Source organism: Marmota marmota, unplaced genomic scaffold, assembly GCF_001458135.2.
Source record: "Marmota marmota marmota unplaced genomic scaffold, marMar, whole genome shotgun sequence".
Taxonomy (NCBI): domain Eukaryota; kingdom Metazoa; phylum Chordata; class Mammalia; order Rodentia; family Sciuridae; genus Marmota; species Marmota marmota.
The window spans coordinates 2371511-2386609 of NW_025999898.1; the positions used below are offsets into that span (position 1 = coordinate 2371511).

At 35.4% G+C, this 15099-nt stretch overlaps 1 protein-coding gene across 1 annotated transcript in view; it reads right to left on the reverse strand.

Annotated features, from left to right (window-relative positions):
- Positions 1 to 2647: 2647 nt before the first annotated feature.
- Positions 2648 to 15099, reverse strand: part of LOC107158503 (sodium/glucose cotransporter 1-like) — an 82727-nt gene continuing 70275 nt past the window's right edge. The window contains exons 15-16 of the mRNA XM_015504951.2: positions 6822 to 6927; positions 2648 to 3743 (exon numbers count right to left, since the gene is read on the reverse strand). Of these exons, the coding sequence (XP_015360437.2) occupies positions 3532 to 3743; positions 6822 to 6927 (318 nt within the window). The 3' untranslated portion in view covers positions 2648 to 3531. The remainder of the gene's footprint in view (positions 3744 to 6821; positions 6928 to 15099) is intronic.

Here is a 15099-nt window from a genome sequence, read left to right on the forward strand (position 1 = left end):
ATGGTGATACTGGCTTCATGGAATGAGTTTGGCAGTGTTCCCTCCTTTTCTATTTTGTGGAATAATTGGAGGAGAATTGGTATAAGTTCTTCTTTAAAGGTCTGATAGAATTTGGCTCAGAGTCCATCCAGTCCTGTTTTTTTTTAACTTTTGATTGCTTCTTATATTTCATTACTTGAAATGGATCTATTTAAATTTTTCTATACCTTCATGGTTCAATTTGAGTAAGTCTGTGTCTCTAGGAATTTGTCAATATCTTCAAGATTTTTCTCTTATTGGAGTATAAGTTTTCAAAATAGTTTCTGGATTTCAGTAGTTTCTGTGGTGATATGTCATTTTTCATTTTGAATTTTATTAATATGAGTTTTTTTTCTCTTTTTGTTTTGATTAGTTTGGCTAAGGATTTATCAATCTTCTTTTTCTTTTAAAAAACCAACACTTTGTTTCATTAATCTTTTGAATTTTCTTATTCTAAATTTTATTGATTTCAGCTCTGATTTTAATTACTTTCTGTCTTCTACTGATTTTGGTGTTGGTTGGTTTTTCTTTTTCTAGGGTATTGAAATGTAATGTTAGAGTATTTATTATCTTTATATTCCCTAGTTGTGTAAACTCAATGATATAAAGTTTTCTCTTAGAACTTCCTTCATACTTTCCCAGAGATTTTAATATGTTGTATCACTCTTCTCATTCATAAGCATATTATTTAAAATGCAGATGTTGGAGTGATTTCTGTTTTTATCTTGTCATTGATTTCCAATTTCACTCCATAATGATCTGATAGAATACAAGGACTTATCTCTATTTTTTGTATTTGATAAGATTTACTTTGTAACCTAAAATATGCTTTATTTTAGAAAATGTTCCACATGCTTCTGAGAACAAAGTAAATTCAATGTTTGATGGATGAAATATTCTATAGATGCCTATTAGTTCCATATTATTAATTGTATTTTTTAGCTCTGTAGAATCTTTTCTTAGTTTATATTTGAATTATCTATTTAGAGGTAAGAGAGTTGTGTTAATGTCACCCAGTATTATAATCTTGTAATCTATTTGGTTCTTAATATTAAGAAGGGTTTGATTTATGTACATAGATGCACCATTGTTTGGGATGTAAGTACTTACAATCAATATATCTTGTCATTGGATCATTCTCTTAACCAATATGAAGTAGCTTTCTTTGTGTCTTCTGATTAATCTTGGCTCAAAGTCCACTTTATCTGATACTAGAATAGCTACCTCTGCTTGTTTACAAGTCCCATTTGAATGGTATGTCTTTTCTCATCCTTTCACCTTAAGTCTGCACATGTATTTGCCTGTGAGGTCTCTTGCAGACAGCATATTGTTGGGTCTTGTTTTTTATTATTACAATCTGCTAACCTACATCTTTTGAATGAAGAGTTTAAACCATTTAATTCAATGCTGTTACAGAGAGATAGTTTTTATTTCCTGCCATTTTGATTTATTTCCAATGTTTAAACTAGACTTGATTGTTTTTTGATTGACTATTCTTCTGGTGTAATTCCTCCATAAGCAGGCTTTCATTTTATTTTAATTTCTTCTTTATGAAATGTTTTATTGAGTATGTTTTGTAGTGTATGATTCTGTTTATGAACTACTTCAACTTCTGTTTGTCATGGAAAGTTTTTATTTCATCTTCAATTCAGAAGCTTAATTTTGTTGAGTATAATACTCTTGCTTGGCATCCATTTTCTTTCACATTTTGATATATATTATTCCAAGTCCTCTTGGATTTTAGGGTCTGGGTTGAGAAATCAATTGAAATCCAGTTTATTTTACCTGTAAATGTGACCAGTTATTTTTCTTTTGCAGCTCTAAAAATTCTATACTTATTCTGTTAAAATTTTTCATTATAAAGTGTCCTAAAGTAAACCTGTTCTGATTTTGTATATTTGGAGTAATATATGCCTCTTATATTTGAATTTTCATCTCATTATTAAGGTTTGGAAAAAATTCTGATATTATCTCATTGAAAACATTGTGCATCCCCTTAGCTTATATTTTTGATCCTTTCTCTACTCTAATGATTTTCATATTTAGCCTTCTAATGTCCAGATTTCTCAAACATTCTGTTCATGGTCTTTTAACATCTTTTATTTATGGTCAACTTTATTTTCAAGCTTATATACTTTGTTTTTCAGGCCTCAAACTCTATCTTTAAAGTGATCAAATTCATTGGTGAAGCTTTGCATTGAATTTTTAATTTTGTTTATTTATTCTTTTATTTTTGGGATTTCCTTTAGTTCTTATTTAGAATCTCTCTCTCTTTATTGTGTTCTCTTACTTCCTGTATTTTCTCTCTAATTCCACATCTTACCTCTTATTTTAGCTCATAGAACATTTTAACTATAAACTTTCTAAAATTTTTCCTCTAAAATTTCTTCCACTGTGTCATCAATGGAGTCAGTTGTTGAATCATTATGGGCTGTTTGGGTGTTTTTTTCCTTGCTTTTTCATATTATTTGTATGTCTACCCAACTAATGGGACAGTTTCTTTTAAGCCAAGGACAACTTTATGAGCTTCTTTCTCTTAAGTGCCCTGGATTGAGCAGATATCTATGTACTGATAAAATAAGTCAATGTGTGACTCTGATGGTTCCAATATCAGCAACACTTTGAGAGATGCCACTTTGCCCTATTTAATATATTTATTTCAGAGCCAAACTTCACACAATTCAACCTATGAGAACCAAAACCTATGGTTAACCAAGAACTAGACAAAGTGTCTGTAAATAAAGGCTGCTGTCATTCATTTAGTCCAAAAATTTATTGAGTGGCTAAGACATTCTAGGAACATTGAATGTCAAAATGAGTGAAGTACCAAACATGAGGAACACACAATGGGAATCTTCAAGAAGACAAGAAAATTCCAGGGACTCAAGATTATCTATTTTCTAACTGATTTGAACCTTGGCCCTCCCTAGTGGGCTAATACTACTTTTCTAAGGCTTTTGCTTCACAGAGCAAATACCCAGGACAAGACTCCATCAAATTTCCATTCCCAGCTTTTGTGTGTTCATTGGTGTTTCAGATTAATATTTCTTATAGTAGGAAAAACTTGAGAAGGATATGATGAGCAATGTTTTCTTTTTTTAAAAAAAAAGATGAGGAGTTCAGATATGGTTGGAATAGAGACATTAAAACTCTAAAAATAGTATTAATTGATCACAAACAATGTGGACAAACTGATTCTACTTGAGACAGACTTGCATCAGACACCATAGGACTTCTGTTTCTTGGTCTGATTTTTATGAATATGACTGAACCAACTTTCCTTCTTTCCTTTCACCTAATATGTACAGGTGAAAGTATTACATTGGCTTCAATATATAAGTTAATGGCAAAATAATGATTTTTCCTTCAGCTATCCTATAATTAATTACACATATACATGTTTATCCAACTGGGCAAATTTTACAACTATCTGGTTTCCCTTCAATGCCACAGAATGAGACTGAATGGAGGTAAAGATTGCAGCCTTGGTGAGTCTACAGCAGAAGATAGGACTCAGGCAAAGTATGCATGGCAAAAGACAGCTACAGCTAGCAGGATGATGCCGTTGATGTTCACTACTGTCCTCCACAAAGGCTTCTCAGAGGTGTCTGTCAGCTTCATCTTCATAGCTGCCTCTTCTTCCTTGGTCATCTTAGGTCCCTGGTCCAGCCCACAGAACAGGTCATAGGCCCGCCTGAAGCACCCTTTTCTCTCCTCTGGAACTTCTGTATCAAGGGAAAGGCATAAAAGAATTATTGGATACAGAAGCAGAAGAGATGAGAAGGGGCTTCCAGGAAGATGCTATACCATGAAGCATCTACATTCTGAAGAAATTTCCCAATTTTCTTGTTTTCAGGAATGGGAGTAGTATATAATTTTCAAATAAAGTTAAGTACAAGACAATGTTACTGAATGGATTCTACATCATCACAATCAACTAGCCTGAACTGCATATCAGACAAATGAAATGTATTTTGATTTAGATCAAGTGATAGTTTATGAGAGAGAAATGTTAACAATTGGCTGGTAAACTGTGGTGTGAAGAACATGGAAAACCCATCTGTGAAATACATAAACTCATAGCTCTCTGCTGTGTTACTGGAAAGCAACAAGGCTGGCATGACAGGAGTGAATTGGCTACATCTGTGAATTCTAAGCTTCCACATCAGATCCACCTGGATGGCAAAGAAAGGTCTGAACTGTTCCTGATGCAAAGTAGCAGTGATCAATAGTTTTGAGCCTTAAGATCTGATATTGCATATCAATACTGATGAATCAAACCATCCAACTGCCCCTTACACCCAGAGTGGATGCCTACCAAGGGAACTGATTCCCTTCTGAGCTCAGGTGTAGCACCAGAAGTAGACGGACCCAGTTTACAATCTCTCTCTTCCACTCACTAATATGAGATCAAACACACTATATTTTTGGCACCATCTTCAGAGAACACTCTTTTGCACTTTCTCATTTTCACAAATCTCAGACATTTTAAAAAGAGGCACAGAATTTTAGAAATGAGTGATCTAGGACATAAATGTATCACAATTGGTACCAAGTCCAGTCTCATGGCCTTGTTAATTCACTTCTCTTATCTTTTGGGTATCTGTAAAAGTGGATAAATATTGACTTCTTTATTGTATTAATGAAAATTTAATGAGATATTTAATTTAATGATTTAATGAGAGGGAACCCAGCACATAGTACATATTAGTAAGTAAAATCTCTTCCCCCTCTCTATCTTTTCTCTCATACAAGAGACATACCCTTTTGTACCTCTCCCATCTGTTGCATTCCAATGACATAGGATCACTGACTAGCTCAGGTGAGAAATAAGTACATGGTTATCTGAGTTAACATAAAGTTAAGTGGTCTTGGGAAACTCTCTATCTTATTTTTCTCATCTATAAAATTGGAAGACGTATGTTTGCATTATCTGCCTTAAACTATGATATGGATATGGATACAAAATGTATCATTAAATGAGTAAGTTATTTATAATTAAATGTTATGATCATGTCATTATCAATCATATGATAATGGTGGTGGTGATGACGATAAGGGGATGGTGATGCAATTTTATTCTCTTAATGTTACTAGAATCTTCCCCATAATGCTGTTTCTCAGAGAATGGTGCTTGTGACACTCAGTCCTTTTTCTTTTCTATTTTGAGACAGCATCTTATTTAATTGCCCACGATGGTCTCATATTTGCAGTCCTCTTGCCCCAGCCTTTTGAATCACTGTGATTACATGTATGCATCACCAAACCCAGACCCATAAACTAGATGTGCAATAGTCTACTTTCTTACTCTGAGTTAAAATTAGATGGATCCTTGAGTTCATCAGTTCCATATCTCTTCTCTCATGCAAAAATTATCTCTTCTTCCATATTAACACCTCTTGATACTCAAGGCTCCTCATTCATGCCCTTCTAAAATCTGATATTCTCACACAGTAGGTAAACACGTTTTAAAGTAGAAGAGGAAAGAGGGCATGCTCACGGGCTAAGGTGTAGTTTTGTTGTACAGCAATGGTCTAGTAGGTGCAAGTCCTTGTTTTAATTCCCAGTACTACACAAAGGAAGAGAAAAAGAACAAGAATATGGGGGCATGCTCATGCCTGGCTGCTCCAGGAAAGCAGGAAGGAACTGCCTGATGTCAGCATCATGGACAGCTGCCTGTGGCTCCATGTTCCTCCAGACCCACAGAGATGCTGGTTTCAGAACTAAAACGTTCTTGGAGATTAAGAGCATATTGTATCAGGGCCAAGACCATTAACAGTCTCTCCCTCTCAGTGCCTCAATTTGTATCTGTAAAGTGAGATAAAAAAAATCATAAGACCTTTATGGCCCTTTCCAGACCTAGAATCCTATGACATTCTTAATGGCCAGATTCAAAATTTGCTCTGCTTCATCTGGTGCTCTACTTTACATGGAGTGATGAGCACTCCAGTCCAGTACCAGCAAAAGCATCGGATCTTGAGCTCCCCTACTTCTACACACCACATACATCCATTCTTCATGTGTGTATCTTACCCATATGGTGAGGAAAACTTCCAATATTGAAGCTAAAGAACACATTAATTTAAAGGGAAAGCTTCTAGGCACTAACTAAGCATCATCTCAGGCTTCCAGAGAAATTTGATTTTTTAAGTCATGTATGGTAAGACATAAAATCCCAATAGTCTCTATTTTTTTATTCTCTTTATGTTACTAGAATCAAACAAAGCTTCCTCCCCCATCTGTTCTGTTTCCAAACTATGTCAGAAGAGCCTGGCCCTTCTCTTACCTATGACTATGCCCCCAAAGCATGGTCAAGTCAAGGTGGCAAATTTCTCATGCACTGATTCACTGAGCACTGTAAATTTGAGGGGTAAGGCAGCTGAAATGGCCCTGTACCTCCCTCCCTGACCTCAACCAAGCCTCATAGTAAACTTTCCAAAATACACTTATCCATCTCATCTTTCCGCATTCCTCCTAGGGAAGGGATCTGAGCTCTGATGAAGGCATTTAGTGAAAGCTTTACACAGTCTTGCTGTTGTAAGAGTAACTTTTTTTTTGGTACCAGGGATTGAACTCAGGGGCACTCGACCACTAAGCCATATCCTCAGCCCTACTTTGTATTTTATTTAGAAACAGGGTCTCACTGAGTTGCTTAGTGCCTTGCTTTTGCAAGGCACTTTGGCTTTGAACTCATGATTCTCCTGCCTCAGTTTCCTGAACTGCTGGGATTACAGGTGCATGCCACCACACCCAGCAAGAGTAAGTTTTTATGGCTTGGAAATCAGTTTTGACTCATAAATCACCTATTTCAATGGTATCCTTCTGTGTTTCTTGGAGGTCCTCCTCTTCTGCATCCAAGTCAATACGTTCCTCTGTGCTGTTGCGCAGACTCCAACAGAGACGATAGAGCTGTGGGAAAACAGAGAAAAAGTTAACATAAAAATCCAGTGTCTTCGGCCAAGCAGTAGGAGAGCAAAGAGATAACCATCAATAAAGGAAAAGGAATGTGGACTCTTAGTACCAACAAAGAACATGGATTACATTTCTCACCCACAGCATAATCTCTCATTATGTTGGAAACTTAGATGTAAATCATACCCGTGTATACAGAAGTTAAAGACTGCCTCAAATAAAGAAATATTTATTCAGTGATTGTTTTTACACATGATAAATGAATTGTTCCTTTTGGCACTGATACTAGGAAGTAAGATAGACAAAACAACCATTTGTCCAGATCAGCAGTGTGAGGTCATAATCTTATACTATGTCATATTACGAGGATAAGAATATGCAGAGGGATACATCAAGTTGGTAGAATAGAGACAGCCAGCACTAGTTTGCTCCTCCATGGGATGAAAACAAAGAAAAACATTGTGTAACTGCTCACAGAAGTAAGGAACTATGAGTGAACACTGGAAATTGATAGCACAGAAAATTAAACCTGATGAATTCCAGAGACAACAGAGAATAACAAAGCAAAGGAGGTAGAATACCTCAGCTCCTGGTGCCTGACACCCTGGTCAGGGGAAGGCACTGATTCCTGCAAGGAGGTAAAATCTACAGAGAAAGAGTCATGGCATGGCATAGAAGGATGCACCCTAAAGACTAACAGTTTAAATAAATAGATGAACTGAAGTCTGCTTAGCAAGCTAGCTTTAAAGAAGGAACTCAACCGTATCTCTCAGCAAACCCTCAGGGTGCTATGGCGAGGATCCATCTTGAGTAGGGTCCTATTGTGAGGGACTAAACAGCTCTGGGGTCAGAAAACTCAGAAAAATCACATTTTAGTGTCCCTATGAACGTTCCTATGCACTGACTGGGTAGGCAGTGGCCAGTATAACTTGGGGGAGTATCCCTGACAAAAGTTTCTGAGAAATTTATGCAGGGGTTTATTTATGTTTTACTTATGCAGGGAACATAGACTACAATACATTCACGAGAATGGAGGATACAGTAATTCAGCAGTTCTCCCTTCTGTTACTTGAAGTTACCCCAGAAGTATATTATTTTGTGTGGGAGCCAGGTCTGAAGTCATGAGGATAGAGGTTGGCAAATCGTTTGGTTTCCATAACCAAAAGTACAGAACAAAGAATATTAAAGGCTGCAATAGAGCAGTGCAAATTCACATGTAAAGGCAAACCTATTAGAACAAAAGCAGATTTCTTGGTGGAAAATATTATCACCAGGAGGGTATGGACTGATGTATACTGAAAGAAAGTAAATGCCAATCTATATTAGTATACTCAGCAAAGTTATTCTTCACATTTGAATGATAAATAAGCACTTTCCATGATAATCACAAACAAAGGGAGTTTATAGCCATGAAGCCAGCACTGCAGAAGATACTTAAGGGACTTCTATACCTAGAAGAGGAAAAATGATAACCACAATCATGAGAACACAGGAAAGAATAAATCTCACTAAAAGAGTTGATAAGCAAATGAGAATTAGGAAAAACTAAACATTATTAATATGTAAAACTACCAATCTTCTAAGATGAATAAGAAAAACAAATATAGAATATCCAAAACTACCAGAAGATAAACAAAAAATTTAGAAACCTGTACACACTTTTCAACAAAAATCCTGAATGTAAATGAATCCTCCAATTAAAAAATACATACTGGCCAACTGGATTAAAAAACAAGATGTAACAATCTGCTGCATACAAGAAACTCATGTCATAATTAAGGGCATGAACAGACTGAAAATGGAAGGATGGAGAATGAAATTTCATGAAAATGAAATATGAAAGCAAATAGCAGTATTTATTTATGATTTACTTTTAGCAAGATTTGCAGAAGAGACAAGGAAGATCACTACAGACTTATAAAGGGAAAAATTCATCAAGAAGATATAATGATTATAAATATATATGCACAAAATGTCAGGGTTTCCAGTTTTGTTAAACAAAGACAATTGAATATAAACAAAGAGATAAGCTTAAATACAATAATAGTAGATGATTTCAATATCACACTCTCAGCAAGTGATAGATCATCCAGACAATAAACCATTAAAGAAACATCAGAGTTAAATTATACTACATATCAGGTGGACTTAATATACAACCACAGAAATTTCACGCCAAAACTGTATAACACGTATTTTCATAAGTACATGACAGATTTTCCAAAATAGATCATATATTAGGCCATAAATCAAGTCTCACAAATGATAAAAAGTTGAAATAATTTGTTATATCTAATCAGATCATAATTTGGTGAAACTAGAATTAAGAGGAAGAGGAACTACAGAAATTATATGAACACATGGAGATTGAGCAATATACTTTTTTTGGTGGTATGGGGTTACTCTACCACTGAGCTACATCCCCAGCTCTATCTTTAATTTTATTTTGAGACAGTATCTCACTAAGTTGCCCAGGTTAACTTCAAACTTGTGATCCTTCCTGACAAGTATCTGGGATTATAGGTGTCCACCACCACACCAAGCTGATAATACACTTTTGAATAAACAGTGGGTCATTGAAGAATCTGGAAGAAAATCTAAAAATTTCTAGAATCAAGTGAAAATGGAAATATAACATACCCTTATCTTGCAGGATACAATGAAAACAGTATGAAGAGGAAAATTTAGAGCTATGAGTGTTTGCATTAACAACAACAACAAAACCATAGAGATCATAAATAAATAACCTAAACATGGCAAGGCCAAGAACAAACTAAACCCCCAATCAGTAGAGTACAGAAATAATAAAGATTAGGGCAAAAATAAATAAATTAGAGACAATATGAATGATACAAAGGATTGATGAAACAAAGAGTTGGTCCTATGAAAAGCTAAAATTCACAAGCCCTTGACTAAATCTACCAAAGATTATAAGATTAAAAAATACATACTGGCCAACTGGATTAAAAAATAAGACCCAAATAAATAGAAAGAGATAAGAAGGGGGATATACAACTGATACCATTGAAATTCACTGGATCATTTGGGAATATTTTAAAAAACTTTATGTAAAACAAATTAAAAAATATCTAATGGACAAATTTCTGGACACATATGACATTCCATAATGAACCAAAATAGAAAATAAAAGATAAAATTAAAATAAAAAGCTAAATAGATCAATAAGAAATGAGATTGAAATAGTCATAAAAAGTATTACAACAAAGATAAGCTCAGAGTAGATTCACTGCTGAATTTTACCAGACTTTTAAAGAAGAAATAATATCAACTACCAAAGCTCCTCAAAATATTTCATAACTTAGAAAGGGAAGGACCCTTTTAAACTCATTCTACAAAGCCAGTATCACTCTACTATCATAACATGATAAGGACACAACACATATACTCATAAGGAAACTATAGGTCAATAACCCTGTCATCTTAGTGCATAAAATCTCAATAAAATACTTGAAAATTGAATCAACAGCACATTAAAAGATCATACAGCATGAGCAAGTTAGTTTTATTCCAGTGATGTAAGTCTGATTCAACACACACAAATCAATAAATGCAATACAGCACACAAATAGAACCAAAGACACATATCACATAATCATCTCAATAGATTCAGAAAGGACCTTTGAGAAAATTGTGTATCTCATCATGATAAAAACTCTGATTACTTTAGGGATAGAAATATCATATGTCAATACAATAAAGGCTATATATCACAAGCCCATAGCTAACATCATACTGAAAGGAGAAAAATAAAATCATTTCCTCTAAAACTAGAAAAATACAAGAATGTCCACTCTTATTCAATATAGTATTTGAAATTCCATCCAGAGCAATCAGGCAAGAAAAACAAATAAAAGAGATAGAAAGAAAAAAATGAGGAAGTCAGATTTTCCCTCTTTGCAGATAGTGCAATTCTATATTTAGAGAACCCTAAACCCTAAAAGCTTTTAGAACTGATAAACAAATTTAACAAAGTAGCAGATACAAAATCAAACATACAAAAGTCAATAACTTTTTTATACATCAAAAATGAACTTCCTGAGAAACAAATTAGGAAAAAAAATCTCTCACTTTATAATAAGTGAGAAAAAACAAATAAATAATATACCTAGGAATAAACTTGACCAAGATGATAAAAAACCTACAATGAAAATTTCAAAGCCCTGAAGAAAATAACTGAAAAAGACACTAGAATGTGGAAAAACACCACTGTACATGGATTGGAGAATGAATATTGTTTAAATGAGTATACTACAAAAAGTGATCTACAGATTCAATATAGTCCTCATAAAAATACCAATGACATTCTTCACAGAACTAGGAAAAACAATCCTAAAATTCATATGAAAGCACAAAAGACCCATAACAGCCAAAGCAATCCTTGGCAAAAGGGCAACACTAAGGGATGATAATTCCTGGTTTCAAAACATACTACAGAGCAATAATAATAAAAACAGAATGGCAATGACATACAAATAGAAAGGTAGTTTGATTAAATAGAATAGAGGACACAGAAATAAACTCATGCATCTTTAGCTAATTGATTCTCAACAAAAGTACCAAAAATATGTTGGAGAAAAGACAGTCTCTTCAATAAATGATGTTGGGAAAACTGAATACCCACATGGAGAAGATTGAAACTAGGGTCCTATCTCTCATCCTGTACAAAAAATAAACTCAAATAAATAAATCCAAAATGAATCAAATATATTAATGTAAGACCTGAAGCTTTGAAATGACTAGAAGAAAGCATAGATATTGCTACAAGCAACAATTTCCTTGAATAGCATTCCAATAGCCCAGGAAACAAAAGAAATAATTGACAAACAGGATCACATATTAAAAAGTTTCTGCACAATAAGAGAAACAATCATCAGAGTGAAGAGATAACCTACAATATTGGAGGAAACAAAATCTTTGCTAGCTATTCATTTGACAAAGAATTAATATCAAGAATATATAATTTTTAAAAGTTAACAAAAGAATAAGCAATCTAATCAAGAAATGAGCAAATGGTGTGAAAAGATACTTCTCAAGAGAAGAGTATGGATGGCCAATAAATATATTTTTAAATGATATATAATCTTTATTCATCAGGCAAGTGCAAATCAAAACTATACTGAGATTCCATCTGACTGAAATATAGTCAGAATGGCTATTATAAAAATTAATAAATAAATAACAAATGTAGGCAAAGATGTGGAGAAAAAAGAACCCTTTTACAATTTTGGTGGGAGTGTAAATTAGCTCTGTCACTATAGCAATCAGTATGGAGGTTCCTTAAAAAATTAAAAATAGAATTACCAAACAATCCAGCTATATCAATCCTGGGTATATATCCAGAGGAAATAAGTCAGTGTACCAAAGAGGTACCTGTACACCCATGTTTATTACAGCAGCATTCATAATTGTAAAGATACTGAATCAGTCCAGGTGCTCATCAACAGATGAATGAATTTTAAAAATGGTATATATACACTATGAATATCATTCAGTCATAAAGAATAATGAAATCATGTCATTTTCAGGAAAATTGATGGAATTGGAGGATATGTTAAGTGAAATCAGCCAAAAAAAAACACAAAACAAACAAAAAAAAACAAGTAGGGCATGTTTTCTTCTGTCGGTAACTACCTTGCTTTCTCTACTTTAAAAGGAAACACAGAACTAAATGTGTTTGGGGCCACAAGTTTGAGGCATGGGGAAGCAGGTGATAGCTCTATGAAAGAAAGCCTGTGACAGATACAGTCAATAAACATCATGCTGATTTTGCAGTAATGAAATCAGTTTTTATTTGACATATAGATTTGTCACGGCTTTTGGAAATTTGGCAATGATGTTGAAGGTCTCTAATGGTCCTATAGTTCTTGTATTCAGGTATGCATAAATAAAGTATTAATAAAAACTTTTCTCTTTTTGTATGGGCATATATGATCTTGGGTTAATTTCTTATCTCTGTTCCCTTGGAAACCTGAAAAAGGTGGAATGCCATTTGAATTGGTTTTTCAGGCTTATATTGCTTATAGGCCCATAATTACTAATTTTTTCTAGATTGGGAGGGATATGAATGAACCCTAAACCAATGGAAGCATCTTTATTTAGAGAAGAGTACTTTTAATTTATGAAGTATTAAATCAATTGGACCTTGATATTGTGTTATGGTTTGAATGTCCCCTAGAAAACTTATGTTGAAATTTAACTGCCATTGTGTAAGTATTAACAGGTGTCAGCATACTACAACGATACAGGCATATCACAGTTTATAGCAGTGCAATTCAAAATAGTCAAATTATGGAACAATCCCAGGTGCCCATTAACAGATGAATCAATAAAGAATATGTGGCATTGCTACAGGGCCTGACTCGGGCCTACCTGAAGGAATGTTTATCTTGCTCATTTTGCGGCAGGGAAGTCCTACCATAGAATGCTATGTTTTGGGACAGAGTGCTGTCAGAACTCTGGCAAGTACCATTTCCTTGCTCCTTTGACAAGGAGTTTTTCCCCTGTTGGTTCAAGGTAAGCCTACATGGCAGTTTCTAAACTCTTGGTGTCTGGACTCCTGTAAGATGATATGTTATGCATCACTTCTGGACTATTATTACTGTTATATGTAAATTGGCACATACCCACTATAAAAGCTATTTTTCTGTGCAATAAAACAGACACTGTTTTCTGAAACCATCTCTGGAGGGGTTTCTCCATGCTCTCAAGCTCCCCACAGTCGACACTGGAAGGGCAGGACCCTAGCATGGCATGTATACACAATAGCTTTTTAATTTTTTTTAGTTGTTGATAGACTTTTATTTTTTATTTATTTATATGCAGTGCTGAGAATTGAACCCAGGGCCTCACACATGCCAAGCAAGTATGCTACTGCCAGGCCCCAGCCCCAGACCCACAATGGCTTTATACTGAGCTATAAAGGAGAATGGAATAATGTCATTTGCTGGTAAATGGATGTAATTGGAGAACATCAGGCTAAGTGAAATAAGTCAGACTCACAAAGTCAAAGGTCAATTGTCTTTGCACACAAGCAGAAGTTAGAAACAAGGGGAGAAGAGGGTTGAGGAATCCCATGAAGACAGAAAGGAGATCAGTAAGGAAAAAGAAGGGGATTAAGGGTGACAGAGGATGGAAGGGAAAAGGGAGGAACTGCAGAATGAAATTGATCAAGTTATGCTATGTAAATACATGAGTATTCTACATTCAATTCCACCTTCATGTATATCTATGAAGCACCAATTAAAATCAATGAATAAACAGAAGTAAGTCCAGTGGAGTAGAGGAAGAAAATGGGCAGGGAGGAGACAAGGAAAAATGGAAGTACTGGGGATTGAAATGGAACAAATTATATTCCATGTATGTAGGCATATGTCAAAATGAACCCCACTAATACTTATAACTGTAATGCAAAAATAAGAACATTTTTTTAAAAAGGGATAATTAGATAATGAGGAATCTGTTCTTATGAGTGGATTGAATCCACTATTATGGGAGCAATTTTCTGATAAAAGGATGAAGTTTGCCTTCGATTAATTCATATCCTTCTCTCATTCTTTATTGCCAGATAATACCTTCCATTAGGTTATGATGTGGCAAGAGGGTCCTCACCAGATGCACCCATAAATCTTAGACTTGAGGCTTCAAGGACAGAAAATGAAATAAACTTTTATTACTTATAATCTACCCAATCTGTGGCATTCTGTTATAGCAGCAGAAAACATACTAAGATATATTGTTAGAAATAGCTTAAGCCCAGCGCCTGCAAGGTAGACGGAACTGTGACCACCTACGGAAAAGGCCCAGTGGCCCGAGGAGGGGCAGAGCTGCCAACCACGCCTGCAAGGTAGGCTCGCCTGCGACCCACTGGCAGAACAGGCGCAGCGGCCTGCTGAGGGGCAGAGCCGCCCCCTCCCCCGTGCCTGCAAGGTAGGCGGAACTGTGACCACTGGCAGACAGGCGCAGCGGCCTGCTGAGGGGCAGAGCCGCCCCCTCCCCCGTGCCTGCAAGGTAGGTGGAACTGTGACCACCAGCAGAACAGGCCCAGCGGCCCGCAGAGGGGCAGAGCTGCCAACCACGCCTGCAAGGTAGGCGGACCTGTGACCCACCGGCAGGACAGACCCAGAATTCCGCGGAGGGGCAGAGCTGCCC